The 17,618-nt window shown below is 53.1% G+C and overlaps 1 protein-coding gene across 8 annotated transcripts in view; it reads left to right on the top strand.

Annotated features, from left to right (window-relative positions):
- Positions 1–14,601, top strand: part of FBXO10 (F-box protein 10) — a 48,567-nt gene extending 33,966 nt beyond the window's left edge. For 5 of the 8 annotated variants that reach the window (XM_046669890.1, XM_046669881.1, XM_046669926.1 and 2 more), the window contains 6 exons: positions 3,319–3,389; positions 5,038–5,190; positions 6,211–6,480; positions 8,279–8,592; positions 9,999–10,180; positions 12,296–12,972. In XM_046669890.1, coding sequence (XP_046525846.1) covers positions 3,319–3,389; positions 5,038–5,190; positions 6,211–6,480; positions 8,279–8,592; positions 9,999–10,180; positions 12,296–12,470 — 1,165 coding nt within the window. In that variant the 3' untranslated portion in view covers positions 12,471–12,972. The other 3 variants (XM_046669919.1, XM_046669932.1, XM_046669940.1) reach the window with 3 other exon arrangements.
- The last annotated feature ends 3,017 nt before the right edge of the window (positions 14,602–17,618 follow it).

Raw genomic sequence — 17,618 nt, 5'->3', positions numbered from 1 at the left:
CAGAGCCAGCAAAGCAGGGAAGATTCAGGGGTTAGTAAACGGCCCACTGTGGCCCGAGAAAAAGTCTGACACAAGGTCTGACATTGGTATAAAATGTTTTCAGTTGGGACTGTCCCAGAAAATCTTGCGTGCTGTGGTCACTGCAGCCTGACCTTTTATTCCCGTGTGGCAGCCATCTCCGCGGGCAACATGGTGGGAAGGGGTGAGCAAAGAATGCTTTGGGCCGAATGAGGAAGGCCTTATGCAGACCACGCTGAGGAAGGGGAGTTTATTCTGTCTAGAGAATGGGGAAGTGTTAAAGATTTTTGAACGGAAGACTCGCACAGCTGTGTCTGTGCTTTAGAAAATGACTGACAATAAGTGTGCAGCAAGTGCATTCTGAGGCTTTTGCCCTGCGTTATTCCGTAGGGACTTTTCCATGTTGTCCCACACTCTTATATTTATCACTTGGGAAAGTTTCAGAACGTTCCATTGTTTTGATATTCCATAATTTTTGAAGCAGTCTTATCACTGTTAGACATCTATTTTTTTGCTATTATAGTCAGTGCACTAAAAACAATTAGTGGTCATAGAGCTCTTGTTCCATCTTTTGCATTATTGCCTTAAGCTAAGAGGTTGTGTTTGGATGTATGCTTTTATTCATTGACACACAATTAAGTGTTTCCTCTACGTAAGGGGACAGTGATATGAAAGTGTGCAAGAACAGGCTCTGCTTCGTGGAGTTTCCAGTCTCATGCTGGGGATGGACACACACAATAACCATGAGGGAAGACTCAAAACAGTCACCTTAATAGGTCTTCACGAAGTGCCACAGATTCCAGCTGACCGATTCGGGGCCGGGCACAGGGGAGCTGACATCTGAGTTGTGCTTGTAGGGTAAACAGGATTTTATGGCCAGGGAGAAGGCTTTCTGGGCCCAGAAGCAGTGAAATTCAGAGTGTGTCCTGGGAAGATGGTGAAAAACGTGGTATTTCTGGGCACAAGATGCCCGAGGAGGGTTGAGTAGATCACCCTACAAAGGCAGGTTGATGCTGGAGCACAGAGGACCTCGAATGCCAAGTGTGGTGGGTAGAATAATGGCCCTCCAAATACATCCGTGTCCTAATCCTTGGAACCTATGAATATGTTACCTTGCACGGCAAAGAGGTTTTGCAGATGTGATTAAGTTAAGGCCCTTGAGATAGGCAGATGATCCTGGATTATGTAGGTGGGCCCAGTGTCATCGCAAGGGTCCTTGAAGAGGAAAGCAAGAGGGTCAGAGTCAGAGAAAAGGAAATGTGACAACAGAAGCAGAGGTCAGCGTGATGAGGCCATAGGCCAAGAAATATGGGCATCCTCTAGAAGCTGGAAAAGACAAAACTCGATTCCCCCTAGAGCCTCCAGAAGGCACGCGGGTCTGCTGACGGCCTAATTTAGTGCCGTAGGCCCGTTCTGTCCTTCTGATGTCCTGGACTAAAAGAACGGAAATCTTCGCTGTGTTAAGGCACCAAGTTGGTGGTCATCTGTTCTAGCAGCCGTCCCCCAAGCCAGCACGTTTGGAGTTTACCTGGTGGGTGCTGGGGAGCTGTCGAAGGTGTGGAGCAAGGAGGATTACAATCAGATCAAACATAGTCCCTTTGAGAGAACAGGTTGTGCTTTTTTCCTTTCCGTTTCTTTGTGATGGAAGGTGGGGGCCCAGGGGAGAGTACAGAATGAATTTTGAGATCCCTGAAGTGGCCTGGATAAGTCAAACCACAGCATATCTTTGTTGCCAGTGAGATTTCTGTAACCTGTTGTGGTTTTCTTTGCGCCATGGCTGCAAGGAAGCCCAGGGCTCAAACTAGCTCATCTGCACTCAATACCCCACCCTTGGTTCTTGGAACAATGATCTGTCCCCATTTCCTAAATGTTTTCTGGTGCTTCTTTGATCTCTCTCCTGCCCGCCCTATGTACACACACATACATGTTTCTCCAAGGGGCCATGGTTCCTTTCTGGAGGTTAGTGGGATTTGTATTAAAAATACGCCAGCTGTGCATTTGCTGCTATGGCACAGCTCTCAGAAATCTGGATGAGGCACGCCCTAGGCCAGGGACTGCATCTGACTGTGAATTCTAGAAACCCACAGGAGCCATCAGCTGGTTGAATTGTCATCAGACCAAAGCAGACTCTTCAAGTCTGTCTGAGGAAAAAAATAGGGATGTTTTTAACAGATAATTTCACTTGTTGAATTCCAAAACGCATAGTGTAGATGTGCTTGACATCTGGCTTTCCCAGCATCAATATAATTTGCTGTTTTTTCCCCAAGGAAGTAGACCATTTTGACCCCACCAGGAGATGGGAAGACTTAATCAGCCAACTCCTACCCAGTGATGTTCTGTGGGGTGCCAGGCCTTGTGTTGGCCGCTGAAGGGCCAGATGAGTATTTGGACCTACATTCCTCAGCCACAGGGTGGGAAGTGGGAGGGCGACCTCCTAAGAGACAGGCAAGGAGATCACAGCATTCCTGTTAGTAAACATCAACAGCAAATGTGTGTCCTCCAGGGGTAACCCAAATCTGCTAACGTCTGGGTGTGACTGACTTTGTTTTTACAGGCAGGAATCCAAGGTGCAGAAAATGGAAAGAAATGCAGGGCCCTTAACATGCTCAGGTGTCTGGTTTTGAGGAACTCACTTGCAAGGCCTTCATATGGTGGTCAGGGTTGTGTGTGTGTTTTTCTGAGCAGGAGCATGTTTTCCTATATCTTCCATTTGTGCTGACCCAACCCATGAGGTTTCACATACACGTCATCTGATGGTCTTAAAACCTCCTTTTTCAAAATCTGGTTTTCTTATTTTAAGGCGTGTTGTTATTTTATGATGTCATTCAGTGGATAAGTGGTTGAGTTAACAGAAAATAAGGTAAAGAGTAGCTGTTGGATACAAACAGATCTCAGGCTTGTCACAGGCAGAGTGTGATTCAGGCTCTCCCACAGACCACTCCCAGACAAGCTTAACACAGCCTCCGAGGAATTCTTGATGCCACCAAAACTTTACCTGTGACCTGTGCAGCACAGCGACATCCGTCTAAAATGGTGTTTCCTTTGGACGCTGGTCAGGAGAGGCCGCAGAGACTTGGAGATCATTGTGCTTCTGTGGCATGGTTTAGGATTAGTTTTTGGCCACTGATGGCTGAAGATCGCTCAAGGCCTGGCTTCTAGTACTGCAGGAGGCGCTTCATGCCCTATGGGCCTGAGTCATGTGGGGAGGCCACAAAAGCAGGCAGCCACCTTGGGTGGGCATTGTCTTCGACGCATGACATTGGTCTAGTCTCACCTCTGTGTCTTCTCCTTCCGTTCTAGTGGGAACCACATTTTCAAGGGCCGAGCAGCCGGCATCGCAGTGAACGAGAATGGCAAAGGCCTCATCACAGGTAGGGGTGGGAACCGCCTGGAGCCCTCGGCAGCTGAGCGAGCACCCTGAGTGAAGCCAACATCCCTGCTTCACCCCCGCCCGTCGTTCAGCTCAACAGACTGGCCGTCCTCTCTGAATAGTGGCTAGCGCTCGAGGACTCGGCTCTGTGCACTAGCCGTGCTCATTACCAGGAGGGCCTGGCAGGGAGGGAGTGCCTGCCCTTTGCCAGGCTCAGTGCTCACAGGATCTCACGGGATGGCTCACGTAACAGTGTGGGAAATGTTTATGCCACACGAACTGTCTGAGCCCTTCTCTTGGCTTTTGTACAGGCTTGTGCCTGCTCTGGAAGTCCATCCTCATCTTCCTTCTGCCTGGCTAACTCCTGCTCATCCTTTGGGCCTCAGCCTAAGTGTCACTTCCTCAGGGAAGCCTGCCCTGCCCTCCCATTATACACATGTACATGCACTGTACCCAGTAGGACGTTTTACCTAATTTCTTAGTGATCTGTGTAACGTCAGTCTCCATGGCTGTAAGGCAGTAAATTCTATAAGGCAAGGGATCCATTCCGTCAGGCACATCGATGTCGCCTCAGCACAGAGCGCACCATACCTGGGACATAAAAGAGATTCAGTAAATATTGGTCCAGTGAGTCCCCTGACTGAAGCCAGCCTGCCTTCAGTCGTCAGACATTTACTGGGCACATACTGTTTTGGGAACTGGGGATTCAGCAGTGAGCAAAAGAGATACCATCCCTGCTGTCAGGAAGGGACATTCTAGGAGGGGAAAACAAAGAAAGAAAAGCATACACATGCAGGAAAAATCACACCTGAGGGTGGTAAGTGCTCTGCAGATAATTAAAGTAAGGTGATGGGGGACTATGTGGGTATTTAAGATTGTGTGGTCAGGGCAGGCCTTTCTGAGAAGGTGACACGTAAGCCAGAACCTGAAAGATGGGGAGGAGCTGGGGAAAAGAACCGGAGTCCCACACGGGGGCCTGTGGGAACAGACTTGGCGTGCCCGAGAAGCAGTGAGGTCACCTGTGTGACTGGGGTGTGAGTGAGGGGCGAGGGGTAGGAGAAGCTCACAGGGCAGAAAGGGCCATCACACAGGGTCTCCTGAGCCACTGCCCTTCAGTCCCAGGACGCTGGGCGTCCACCCTGCCACGTGCTGGGGGCAGCAGCGTCCTGGGCTCACCCCTGCTGACTCGTGGCTCTTCCGCCCACCCCCAGAGAAGAGAGAGGGCTGTGGGCCACCCAGAGCTGAGGCTGAGGAGAGCAGGCTGGTGCCTCCCCAGGCTTGTGGGGGAGGAATGGACTCTGCTTCAGCCCTCCCGGAAACAGCCCTACAGCACAGTTGTCCCGGCCCGGCCTTGGTGCAGGGACTCTAAAGCCAGTTTATTCTTAGTCATCAGTCTTCAGGGCCGTGGGTACAGTGGTTACTGGGGATATGGCAGAGCACATGACAGAAAGACAGGCACAAACCGTGCCCTTGGGGGAAGCAGACAGCAGACGAGTCCTGGGAAAGCCAAACACCAGACGCAATTCTGGGTGCTGACTGCTGACAGGGTAAGGCCTGGGCGTCCTGGTCTGGCCTGTCCGGGCCCTCGTTGCCAGCACTGTTGGTGGAGGCCCTTGGGCCTTGACTCTCTTTTCTGCCTCTCTCCTTAGAAAATGTGATCCGTGAGAACCAGTGGGGAGGTGTGGACATCCGCCGTGGTGGGGTCCCCGTCCTCAGGAGCAACCTCATCTGCTTCGGCTACTCAGATGGTGTGGTCGTGGGGGATGAGGGCAAAGGACTGATAGAAGGAAACACCATCTACGGTGAGGAGCACACACCCTGGGGAGGGGTTGGGGTCCACCCCAGCCTGGGTGCGGGAAGCCTGGGTTCCAGCTCCAGCTCGTGGGTCCTGAGAAAGTCACCGTGGTTCCCTGGCTTCAAAGCTTCCCCTGAGGACAGCATGGGTCTCAGGCCACAGCCACACAGCCCTCCCCAAGGCAGGAGCTCTCGTAAAGCACCTCGTAACCCAGACTGACTCCGTGGAGTCAGCAAAGCAGAGAGCTTTGTCCTCATGTAAAACAGCCAAAGGCAGGAGTTGGATCTGGAGTGAGGACGGGGCCTTGGAAGCTGTGACACGCTGGCCTCTAACTCCTCCATCCTTTCTTCTGATCCAGAGAACTGCAGATAGCAGGGGAGAAATAGGGTAATCGTGGAAAGAACATTGTTCTCACTCACTCTGTGACTTGGGCAAAGCCTTAATCTTTCTGGACTGCATCTCTAATGATAGTAATAATAGCTACCCTGTATCTGGGCTCGACTCTCTGCTAGGCCCTTATATGCAATATCACATTTAGTCCTCATGGCTATCTTCTGAGGGAGGCCCAGTCATTAACCCCGTTTAAAGATGAGGAAACTGAGGCACAGAGAAGTTTAATAACCTGCCCAAGGTCCCACAGCTAGGAAAGGGGTAGGGCTAGGATTCAAACTGAGGCTGCCAGCGTCTCTGTGCAGGGAGGGGTTGGGCTGGATGAGCTCCGAGGGCCGCTCTAGCACCATCACTATGGGCTGTGTGCTTCCAATCTGGAGTGTGGCCTGGACCATTCTCAGAGCACTCTCACCCCCAGTGCAGGGATCCTCGCTGTGAGCTTGACCTGGCTGTTGTTATCCCTCTTGAGTGAAGGAGAAGCCTGGAGCCAGAGCCTTAAAGCGATTGTCCAAGGCCATTAGGCTCCAGACTCTCTCCCGGGCCAGGGTCTTTGTTGCTTCCCCTCCTGGGGAGACGCCGGGTGCTGCCTCAGCTGTTGCTCGGTGTCAGTGACCACCAGCACCTTTCCCTGTTCCAGCTAATAAGGGCTGTGGTGTGTGGATGATGTCGTCCAGCCTGCCCCATGTCAGCAGCAACCACGTCAGCTACAATGGCCTGTACGGAGTGGCAGTGTTTAGCCAGAAGGACGGCTCTGGGGAGTTCCCTGGAGGCCATGGGGCCCAGGAGAACTTCAGCGAGGATGGGGACGCCATCCTCTGGGAGACAGAGCTGGAGAAGGACGACGACCCGCTGCGCCGGCCCGTCACCACAGCTCTGGTCGAGTCAAACAGCATTAATCACAATGGAGGTGAGGCCCCCCCAACTCCACGCCTACTCCGGAGCCTTCCTAAGGCCCTTCACCCACTGGCCCTTCCAGCTCACTGGCCGTTAACCCGATTCCCCAGCCCCCTGGGCTTTGTGTTCCTTGAACTTGAATCCATTCTTTCCTTCCGCCACCCCGACTTTGCTCGTGCCGTTGGTCTTGCCTGAAATTCCCTTTCTCCCATCCACACATCCCAAAAGATGTGAACCTCAAAGCCCCGCGCCCAGTCCTCCCTTGAACGTGGCCCCCCAGCCCCAGTGGCGCTTGTTAGGGGGCCTGGGACTGCCTTTGTTTCTGTGGCTGTTTGTTTCATCAGCTCTGATGGGCTGCCGGCTTGAGGCAAGGAACAGATTCCCACTCCTGCGGGTGCCGCACGCCCCAGCAGCGCCAAATCCCGCGCCCAGCATCCGCGTCCCTAATCTGCTCAGAGACGCATTTCTCACATTTTAACCTTAGCATAAGATGCATTTAATATGCATCCTGCGGTTGATGGCATATCATGGTTTAATTAGCAGTGACTTTTCTTAGAGATACAGAAAATGAGTGTGTTTTAAATCCATGTCATCTTAAACTTGATAAAAAATGATAGTAAGCATTCGATGTTTACTGAATTGAAAAAGAAACTTACTGTGGAGGTCGTCTAACTCCAGGGCTCCCAGACCGAGCTGACTATCAGAATCCCTGGGGGGCTGATGGAGGAGGGTGTGTTAGAAAGAGGCCCCTGGCCCTGGTAAGCCGCTTCGTCCGGGAGCGGCAGAGGGCGGGGAGACGGGTAGCCAGCAGCCCCAGCCCACTTGCCTAGGAAATCAGCTCTGTCCCCTGTCAGTTCAGGGTTTCCTCCATGTGGCAATGCATCCGGTAGGACAGGCAGAGCCACATAAATTCACACACACTTGATTGATGTTTGCTGTTCTCAACCAGGCCAGGAGGAACAACAGACAGGTGCCACCAGGAGGCTGGGCCCGGCAGACTCGCGACTCCAGCTGCTCCCCATGACCTCATCCTTGTCCTCCCCACACCTCTTCCCAGTGCCGCCCCTGCTCTTGCTCCTGTGGTGGGTGGAGGTCACCATTGAGGCGTCCTCCTCCGTACCCCGAGTCCACCTGCCGTGCTCTCTCTTCCTGACCAAGTCATGCGGCTCTGAGCCAGCTGACTTTGTGCTTTTTCCTACAAACGTATAGTGTCTCTAAACATATACAACCTCACACACCATTTTCTTTTCAAAATTTCTAACACATTTTAGATATGTATTACTTAGCTTAATAAATTTCTCTACCCCAAAATTATAGAATTTCCCTTAAGAAAATTTCCCAAAACAGTGGAGAGGCAGATTCCAGCTCAGTATGGGAAGGAAAACAGAACAACTTTCCAGCAGGTAGATGTGTCTGTCTAGAGGTGGAATGGGCGGCCTTGGGTGGGTAGTGAGCATTCCGTCACAGAAGGCGCAAATGGCAGGATGATGATGTGGGAGGCATTCAAGCTCAGGATGAGCCCTAGGCCAGATGGCCAGCTGAGCCTAAGGAATCTTCTCGCATCACGCTTCCCTGGCTGTTGATGAGGACTTAGTTCAGAAGGAACAGAGTTTTCTTGATGTTCCTGGGTTCCTTCTGCTCTGTTTGCCGTCTGGCCTGTTGGGGCGCTTCCCGAGGGCTGGTTCGGAGTGTACTACCCACTCCTCCCTCTCCGGGGTGCAGTTCCGGGAAGGCTCCTCCTGACTGGTGTGGCCGGGGCTGGCCCTGGCACTGCCCTCTGCTCTCTCTGCTCCCCAACCCCTTCGCCGCAGCCTCGGGACTCTACGTCCAGAGCAGCGAGGCGCTGCACATCGTCACCAACGTGATCCATGCTAATGGGGACAGAGGCATCACTGTGGCTCAGAGCGGCCAGCTCACCCGTGTGGCCAACAACAGCATCTCCTGCAACCGCCAGAGTGGGGTCAAGGTCGAGGCCCAGTGCAAGGTAGAGCTCCGGGGCAACGGCATCTATGACAACAGAGGCCATGGCATCATCACCAAGGGTGACAGCACCGTCGTCATTGAAAACGACATCATCGGCAACAGGGGCAGTGGGCTGCAGCTGCTGCCCAGGTCCGACACTAAGGTGCGTGCATGCGTGTGTGACATGTGGTGTCAACACAGGGCACGGCCCTGGGAGGGCCCTCGTGCCCTCTGCTGAGGAGCAGAACCTTAAGCACTCAGCACTGCAAGGGGCCTCCTTCCGCTTACCAGAACTCAGCCTGGGAGACGCAGGCGGGCCTTCTCACGGGAGGGGACATATGAACTGGGCCCTGAAGCATGAACAAGAGTTACCAGCAGGGAGCCAGGGTGAGGGTGCCACCTGCGGTTTCTTCGTGGTCTCTGGGTCAAGGGCAGGGCTATTTCAGCTCTCTTCCCCTGACAGAATAATCGCACACAGGACCTGGTATGCAGTAGGTGCCTAATGAGGAGAGAAATCTTGCCTTGGGCCCTTTGCACACACTATTCCCTGTGTACCTGGGATATCCTTCTCCCCGTTTTCCTACCTCAGTCCTGCGGCCTGGCTGTCACTTGCTTCAGAAGGCCCCCCGACCCTCCAGGCTGTTTGAGGTGCTCCTTTACTGAACTTTAAGGTGCTTGTGCCCACCCCCCCAACCCCACTACTTCCCAGAGCACTTCCCTCAGTGCTTTGTTTCTGTTCCTCTGCCTGTCTGTCTCCCCTGCAGGACAGCCCGCTCTAAGCTCCCTCTTTTTTTTTTTTTTTTTTTTGAGGAGGATCAGCCCTGAGCTAACATCTGCCTCTAGTCCTCCTCTTTTTGCTGAGGAAGACTGGCCCTGAGCTCACATCTGTGCCCATCTTCCTCCACTTTATATGTGGGATGCCTGCCACAGCATGGCTTGCCCAGTGATGCGTAGGTCCACACCCGGGATCCGAAACAGCGAACCCCAGGCCGCCAAAGTGGAGGAGGCAAACTTAACCCCTGTGCCACCAGGCTGGCTCCCTGAGCTCCCTCTTTCTGTGAAGCATTGTGCTGGGGGCCGGGGCTGCAGTGCAGAGCAGACAGACCCAGTTCCTGCCCTTGTGAAAGTACCATCCCAAAGCCTCTTTTTGGCTCTGTGGCTTCATGAGTAGGGACTTAGGCAAGGAGTGAAGAATTCCTTGTCTTTGCAGCTGAGCACTGTGGGAACAAAGGAGCAGAGGGGGCACGCCTACCCTGGTTCGGTTGCCAGCGGCCCTGGTCTCTGGCTCCACCTTCCCTCTCTGCCAGGCCTTGCACGTTGTTCCTTCTTGGAACAACTCTTCCCTGCTCTGCACTGGATCAACTCCTACAGCTTACTCATCACCTCCTCCAGGAAGCCCTCCCTGGTTCCCCCAGGCTGGTCTCAATATCCCTTCCCTGAACTCCCATGGCTCAGTGCTGACCTACCGGGCAGGCTCTTCCCCCTCAGTTTTATTGGTCATTCACTTGCCTGGCTCCCCCCTAGTCTGGGAGTCCCTGAGGTGTGACAAGCTCTGGCTGCCTCTCTCAGGTAATAAAGAACAGGATCCATTCCTTCCGGGCCTATGGCATCGCAGTGCGGGGCCGCGCCAAGGCCCTGGTGCAAGAAAACATCATCTTCCAGGGCAAGACCAACAAGACCATCTTCCAGCAGATCTCCAACAACCGAGAATGCGTCATGCAGAACAACAAGTTCTTGGTCTTCAAGAAAAAGTGAGTGCCTGGGGTTGCCCGACTCAGTCCTGGAATCGCAGTGAGGGCCCCGGGGAAGCCAGGCCAGGCCCAGGGGTGCAGTTGCCCCTGCCCGTAGTCCTGTCACCTTCACCTCTGGTGGCGTGGGGGGACGGTGCTGGGCTTGGGCTTTGGTTGGGGCCTGTCTGGGGACCTGCGCCTGACTCCCTGGGGGAGCAGCTTCGAGAGTCAGAGATGAGCTTTCAGATCTCAGCTCTGCCACTTACTGGCTGTGTGGCCTCCGGCCAGTTGCTCAGCATGGGCAGGCGAGTGAGCTAGCCGAGGGGTCCCAGGCATTACAAAGGGAGCCACCGCCTCTGGTCACTGGGTTTAGGCCCTCTGCCTTGTGCCTCGCAGTTGCCTCAGGCGCGCCTGCCCCGGCCCTCTTTCTTTCCCCGTTCCCCATTTCGATGGCGTCACCCTCCACTCAGTGCTCTGGCGGCAAGCCCTTTGCCATTCGCCCCCCTGCACCAAAATTCAGTCACTCGCAGGTCCTTTTGATTCTGCTGCTGATGTGTCTGCCCCTCCCCGTCACCCCCCCTACCCCAACCCCCGCCACCTCGTCCAGGCCTCAGCACCCTCCCTCTCGCCTGTGGCCCCTGTTACCGTACACCTACTCCAGTTGTTCATGGACGGACTCTGTTCCGACTGGTCGGTACTTTGCTCTACCAGTTGTAAAAATAGTAATTCTTATCACTCCTGCACTGTAGTTACTCCCCCCTCTCGTGTTGCAGCGGCCTCCTGCCTGGACTCCCTGCCCTTAGACCCCCACCCCCACCCCGCCCCGCAGGCTGTCCTGTGCTGCCTGCCAGATTCATCTTTCTAAGTCACTTCTTGTCATGTCACGTCCACGGTCAAAAACCCTTGATGGATCCCCTTTTTCTATCTATAGTAATGATCTCTACTCTTTATTGTACACACTCTTAGTAGAAATATTTTTTGAGGAAACCCCCTCATATATGTATGTTTATATATTCCTAATTTATAAAGTATAAAATAAAAAATAAGTAGAAATTCTAATATTTTCTTCCCACATTCCAGCAAATCATATAGTGGACTCCCTGGGGTCCACTTCCTCCTTCCCCCTTGGAGACCCCAGGGTACAGGATACGGCACAGACCTGCCAGCCTGGCATTGTCCCTATGCCCTGTCAGCTCCTGGTTTTCCTTTCTAGCCCTCCGTTTTCATCACTCCTTTTCAAGAACTCTCTCTGCTGCCAAACTCAAACGCTTGCAGCTCTTTGAACATCCCTCCAGGCTTCCCACTCTCCCCACTGTAGCCAATCTCTGACTCTCTGCACACCTTCACAGTCCTACTCGTTGTGACATTATTATCAGAGAAGTACATAGAAGACATTGTTGCTGGCTTAAGTAATTTAGGATTTGCTGTAAGACGTGGTTCCTTGTAACTCAGACAACAGAAAGCCCTAATCGAAGCTTCATTCTCATTTGATTTTCCCCAACCCTCATAATCTCCTTAAGAGCTCGAGGGTCTGGAACCCACCACCTTCTGTCCCCTATAGATTTGCATTTTCCAGAGTGTCATATAAATGGAATCATACAGTATTTAGTCTTTTGAGTCTGGCTTCTTCACTCAGCATAATGCCCCTGAGATTCGCCCATGGTGTCACGTGTCATTCATCCTCCTTGTCGCTGAGTGGTGTTGCACTGTATGGATGTGCCACGGCCTTTATCCATCATCACCTGAAGGGTATGTGGGTAGTTTCTAGTTTTTAGTGTTATGAACTAAGCTTTCATAAACATTCATGGTCATACAGCTAGAAAAAAAAAGGAGGAGAAAAATTAGAAAAAAAGAAAGCCACTCATCGGATCTAGGTCCTTACTTAAAGACGAGATCACGGAGGCCTGTGGAGGGCACTTGGCCAATGTCACATGCAGAACTGAAGGCAGAGCTGGAGCTAGAACTAATTTCACATACGCCCCTCCTCCTTCTGCCGTCACTGGCCTGGGAGACGCCACCTCCACCCAGATCCAACACCTGGACCTGGTGAGCCTGAGCCACAGTGAGCTGTGCGGGGCTTTCAGCAGCTGCTCTGGGCTCTCAAAGAGTTTGGTGACTATCCTTTTGCACCTGTAGGTCTGATACGTGGCGCCTGGTGAACCCACCAGCACGGCCTCACCTTGACAACTCTCTCCGAGGCCCCTCTGCAGCCCACGGTGGGCAGAAGGTGACGGCCATGGCGACCAGGATCACAGCCCGTGTGGAAGGTGGTTACCACAGCAACCGCAGCATCTTCTGCACCATCCTGTAAGGATGGAGAGCCACACAGCGGGTAACTGAGGGGCTGTCCGAAGACTCCGCGAGCAGCAACCATATACCTTGCTCTCAGGCTCGGGCCTGGCAGATGCTCAGCCAGGCTAAGAGCTGAGGCCTTCAGGATGGAGGAAGTAGCGCCTGTGCCGGCTCCAGGCCCCTCTCCATCTTCGTACCCACCACCCCCTGAAAAAACAGGCTCCCAGGCCTCCGGGGCACTGAGAACAAAGTATCTCCAAAACCCTTCGGCTCCAAACCCTCTGCAGGAAGGAACTCGGTGTGAGTTTTCAAGAAGAAGAAGGCACAGAAGTTGGTGGGTCCCCAGTAAGTGAAGCTCTTGCAGAGATTTGGAAGAGCTGGGGGAAACCGACACTGCACCGTGCGTCGGGGTGTCCGTGTGAGTTACGGGGAACGGCGTTTCTCACAGCCTGCACCCAGCCTCTTCTCAGGGAAGAGCAGATTTACTCCTAAGGGAGCGAAGCGATTCTAGTGAGGTGGAAAGAGGCAGCTGCCCAGAACTTCCCCTGTCCTGGACCTCTCTCCATCCCTCCAGGGACACCACCACACCCGCCCAGCTGCCTGCGGAGGCTGGAGGAGTTGGGTTTCCTTAAGGACACAGTTCTCAGTCTTGGACATGGACCTGTGAGGGAGGAAGGGGCTTGGGACAGGGAGCCCCTCTTGAAAGGCTGCCCCAGGGGTGACAAGGGACATGCTGAAAACAGGAGGGGCGTTTGGAGAAGGCTTCCTTCAAGTGGCTCTGGTGCCAGGCTGGGCGGCACAGGAGGCACGTGACTCTACCCTCAGTAAGCTCCCAGGCTCAGGAGGACGTTGGGTGGGTGCCTGCTGCACCAGGAGCATGTGGACCCCACCAGCACGCCCGCCCCGGCTGCCCCTGGAGATGGAGGTGCTGGGCCCCCGTCTGTGTCCACATTCTTCATGGAGAACCACCTGCCTTTACGGTCCCTCCCGTGGTTTCCCACTCCGTGCCTTGGCCCGTGCTCCTGCCTCTTCCTGACATGCCGTCTCCCACCCGCCCACGTCCAGGTCCTACCCATTCTCCAGGGTCGAGCTCAGCCACTGCCATCTCCGCAGAGCACCCCCCTCCACCACATGACCGTGCCCTTCCCCTGAGCCACCTCCGCCCTTTCTCTGCCCTCTCAGGGTCCTTTCTGCCTTGATCTGGAGCTATCCAGGTCTGTCCTTGTCCCACTCACCTGCCTGTGAGCCACCTGAGGGGAGGGCCACGTCTCACTGTCTGTGCCCCAGCACCCAGCTGGGCGCTGGGTGGAGTTAGTAGCGTGAGTGAGGAGGAAGGCTGGCTCCCCAAGGGCTTTACTGAACCCTACTGTGAATGTGTCAAGGTTCCAGAGCCAGGCGGCTCTGACCGACTGTGAGAGGAAGGGGTCCCCCTTCCCACTTGGCCTTTCATGCAGGGCCTTCACCAGCCTGTTGGGGCCATCGTCAGGCACTAGCCCCCTGGCTCCCAGGCTGGCTTTGCCAGGCCCCGGTGCTGCTCTCCTGGGTGGGGTGGGGGAGGCTAGAGGGAGCCAGGAGCACTGGCTTCACCCTGAGGACTTTGGGCCCCAAGAGCGCTGGCCCCTCTCATCCCCAGCACCGTCCTTTGCACTTCTCTGGTGGCCCCAATGTGAGTCGCTGTACAAAATGCTGCCTTTATTATTTTGTAAGAAATGACTTTTCTGTGAACCAAGTGCTTATAAAAATCTTGGCAACCAAAATAAACTTCTCTATTTTAAGAGGCACTTCTGGGGGGACTTTCCTTGGTCTGGGTATCTGCCAGCGTTCCCGGGCGGCTGGATGCAGGCCTGGCGCTGCTCCACCTTTCCAAGGCACCGTTTCCACTGAAGGAGACAGGAGAACCCTGGGCCACCCTGTCCACTCAGCTTGTTCCCATGATGATTCGGGTTCCAAGCTGTGTGTCCTATGGGCCAGTCTGGGCTTGGACTGCCATCCTGCCTGCCCTGCGGGCTTTGTGAAGTCATCAGTAAAGTCCCTGGTGTGAACCACCTGACCGTCTGCAAAGGGTTTCCAGATCCATGGACACAGGCTTCCCAGCTTCAGTCACTTGGCGTCTTAGAGTTTCTACCAGATCCACATGTCACCTGAGGAGAATGTTAGTACTTAACATCTTTCTTTAAATCCTTTTTTAAAAAATTAATAGACTTTATTTCTTAGAAGAGTTAGATATACAGAAAAGGGAACAGATCCACAGTACAGAGTTCCCAAATTCCCCCCAGTATCCCTATTACTAACATCTTACATTAATATGTATGTTCATCAAAATTAATAAACCAATATCGAGACATTATTATTAACTAAAGTCCAGTGTTTATTCAGATTTCCTTAGCTGTTATCTATTGTCCTTTTCCCATTCCAGGATTCTATCCAGAACACTTCAGAGTTTGAACTAAAAAGAAATGTTTACATCACTACTATAAATGAAAAGCTAGTGTTTTCTACTATACACTATCTTAAAATAAACTATTAAATTGAAACTATTCCCAACACCACAAGCAGAAACGCCTTTGTTGAAACCCGACGTCCGGGGTATTCGTCGCTGCAGTCTAGCCTAACCAGCATTGCCGTGGGCACGTTGATACGTCCTCGTGCCGCTAAAATCATCCGATGCTCCTTCAGTGGTGTGTTAAACACCAACTTGGTGAGGTCGTTGCCCCATTTTTCACAGGAATTGAGGCTGAGTGGTGATGTGTGTTCAGGCCCCGTAGGTGCAAGTTCACTATCCAATGCTAAGAGCCTGTGGGCAGGAGGGGTGGGCAGCAGGGCTGTCACCTCGGGCTTCGAGAGCAGACACAGAACAGCTGGGATACACACAACGTCCATCTTCAGCCAAGTCCTTTGGAGGCAGAGGGGGTTGGAATGGACCCCATCCTCGCTCTCTGGCTGGGGAAGAGTCAGGAAGTGAAGCTGCTTTGCAGCGGCTGCATTGGCTGAGTGGCCAGGGCTTGCTCTCCCACCCGGCAGGGCAGACCTGCCGAAGAGAAGCTTTTCCATCTGATTATTTTTCCCTTAATTGAGCCCAAATCTATCTCCCTGGCTAAATCCTGCACACACTGCAGGGTCCTACTTCACCATCACTTCCGTGGAACGCCTTCCCTGAGCTCTTCAAATCTCAGTTACGTGCCCCTCCTCCCTGCTTTCATGCCTGCCCCCCGTGTTACCCCCACGGTGGCACTGAATCCTCTGTATTCAAAGTCTACTGATTTGTGTGATTGCCCCCGCTCCCCATGCCCTGGGAAGTCATGCCCGTGGATCCTCTATGTCCAGCACAGAGCAAAGCTCACCAAGTGAGGGATGCATGGATGAACGAAGAACAAGCCTGCCCCCACTTCTGGGATCTCCACCTTCTGGAGCTCCCAGAGGACATCTCTTCCCTCTGTCTGTGACGACTCTCCAGAGATTTGCAGACAGCATCCTTATCTCCCCGGGCTCCGCCCTTCTCCTGGCCTCCTCTCAAACATGCCAGTTTGCAGACTCTCCTCACCATCCTGGTCATTTCTCTAGACCCACTCCAGTGGTCTGGGCAGGTCTAGGAAAGCCCAAAGACGGCAGAATTTAGGCGTCCTGTCCTGCATCTCAGTGGGTATGTCCCAGCTCTTAGGCGTAGCAATCCTATCTGAAGATAGGATTCTCTAAGGGTACTGTTTCCTTGGGGTCACTTGCTTTCAGTCTGCAGTAGCTAAGGGCCCGCTCCCCAGGGTGACTTGCCACAGGTGAAGGCTTAACCCTGGTACACAGCACAAGGTCTTGGCTGCCCCCACCCAAGCAGCTTACACTGTGGCCTTCCCTGCTGGCCAGTCACTGACACCGCTGCTGGGAGTGTACGAGCACAACGCAACTTCATCATCCAGGCCTCCGAGTCCTGCTGAGGCCACTGCCCCAGTGTCCAAAGGAGGTCCTGAACACAGGGAATGGTGGGTGTGGTGTGGCCAGACGAGACCAGAGCCAGAGCTGGGTCTCAGAACAGCACGAGCCTACGCTGTCCTCAGCAGCAGCCCTGGGCCCGCCTTCTGCCTGCTCCTTCCTTCCAGGAGCACAGAGAAAGCCTCTTCTCTAAATGGTTCCCCATGGTGGGCTCACGTGGGGCCTGCTGGGCTTGTTCCAACCCTGAGCAGCCTCCTGACATGAAGCCACTCAGTTCTCCCTCCTGCCCAGAACTTTGCAGGGTGCTCTGGAGTCCACCCACTGTGACTAGCATCCTTTTAAATGACGTCAGGCTGGCATGGCCCTCCTGGTACAACCTGAGCAACTCACACCTGTCACCCCTGCTCGGAAACCAGTTCTGTCTGGCCCGAGTGCAGCTGAAGAGCCCATCTGTCTGACAGTCAGGCTGGTATTTCACTTCTTGATTTGGGCCCATCATTCACGTCATTGACCTGGGCCCCTTGGCCGACTCCTGGGCTGGAGCAGGGAATGTACAAGATGGCTGAAATATCTTGTATCAGAAATTAAGGAAGCAACCTTAAAATAATGGGGATTCAGGAGTTAGCCTGAAAGAACTCAGATTGGCCAAATTTGGTACAATCTGAGCATTCAAAATAAATAACAGTAACAATGTTCATGGAATAAGAATCTGAGTCCATACTGATAACCAAATGAACAAAAAAATTTTAATGGGAGCAAAAAGAAAGCTTCCCATTATAATAGGATGCCAAAAGAAATGAAGGGAGTTAGAAAATCACCATTCTGCAACCAGCTTGGTAACAGATTCAGCAAGAATCATCAATTGAGACTAAAACTCATGGGTGAAAGTTCAATGAGGAACAGGATATTGAGTCCGAAAGCATCCCTCCACAAATGACTTATTAATCACAAAAAGAAAAATAGTAACTTCACAGTGGAGAGAACGTAAACTCAAGCAAGTAATAAAAGTTAACATTAGCAAGAGGACAAACAGTATCACGTGCCTCTGCTGTGATGCACTGGGGACACGGCGTCACGTCTGTGACATTCCTGCCAAAAGTGCATATCCTGACTCTAGATATAAGGATGTATCAGACAAACCCAAATTGAGGGATACCCTAAAAATAACTGCCCTTACTCTACAAGAAGGCAGGGTCAAGAAAGCCAAAGATTGAGGAACCGTTTTAAATTAAATAAGACCATGTGG

The sequence above is a fragment of the Equus quagga genome, chromosome 1 (genome assembly GCF_021613505.1).
Source record: "Equus quagga isolate Etosha38 chromosome 1, UCLA_HA_Equagga_1.0, whole genome shotgun sequence".
In the NCBI taxonomy this organism is placed as follows: Eukaryota; Metazoa; Chordata; class Mammalia; order Perissodactyla; family Equidae; genus Equus; species Equus quagga.
Note: the sequence above shows the minus strand (reverse complement) of the source record. Positions and strands in the feature narration are given on the sequence as shown.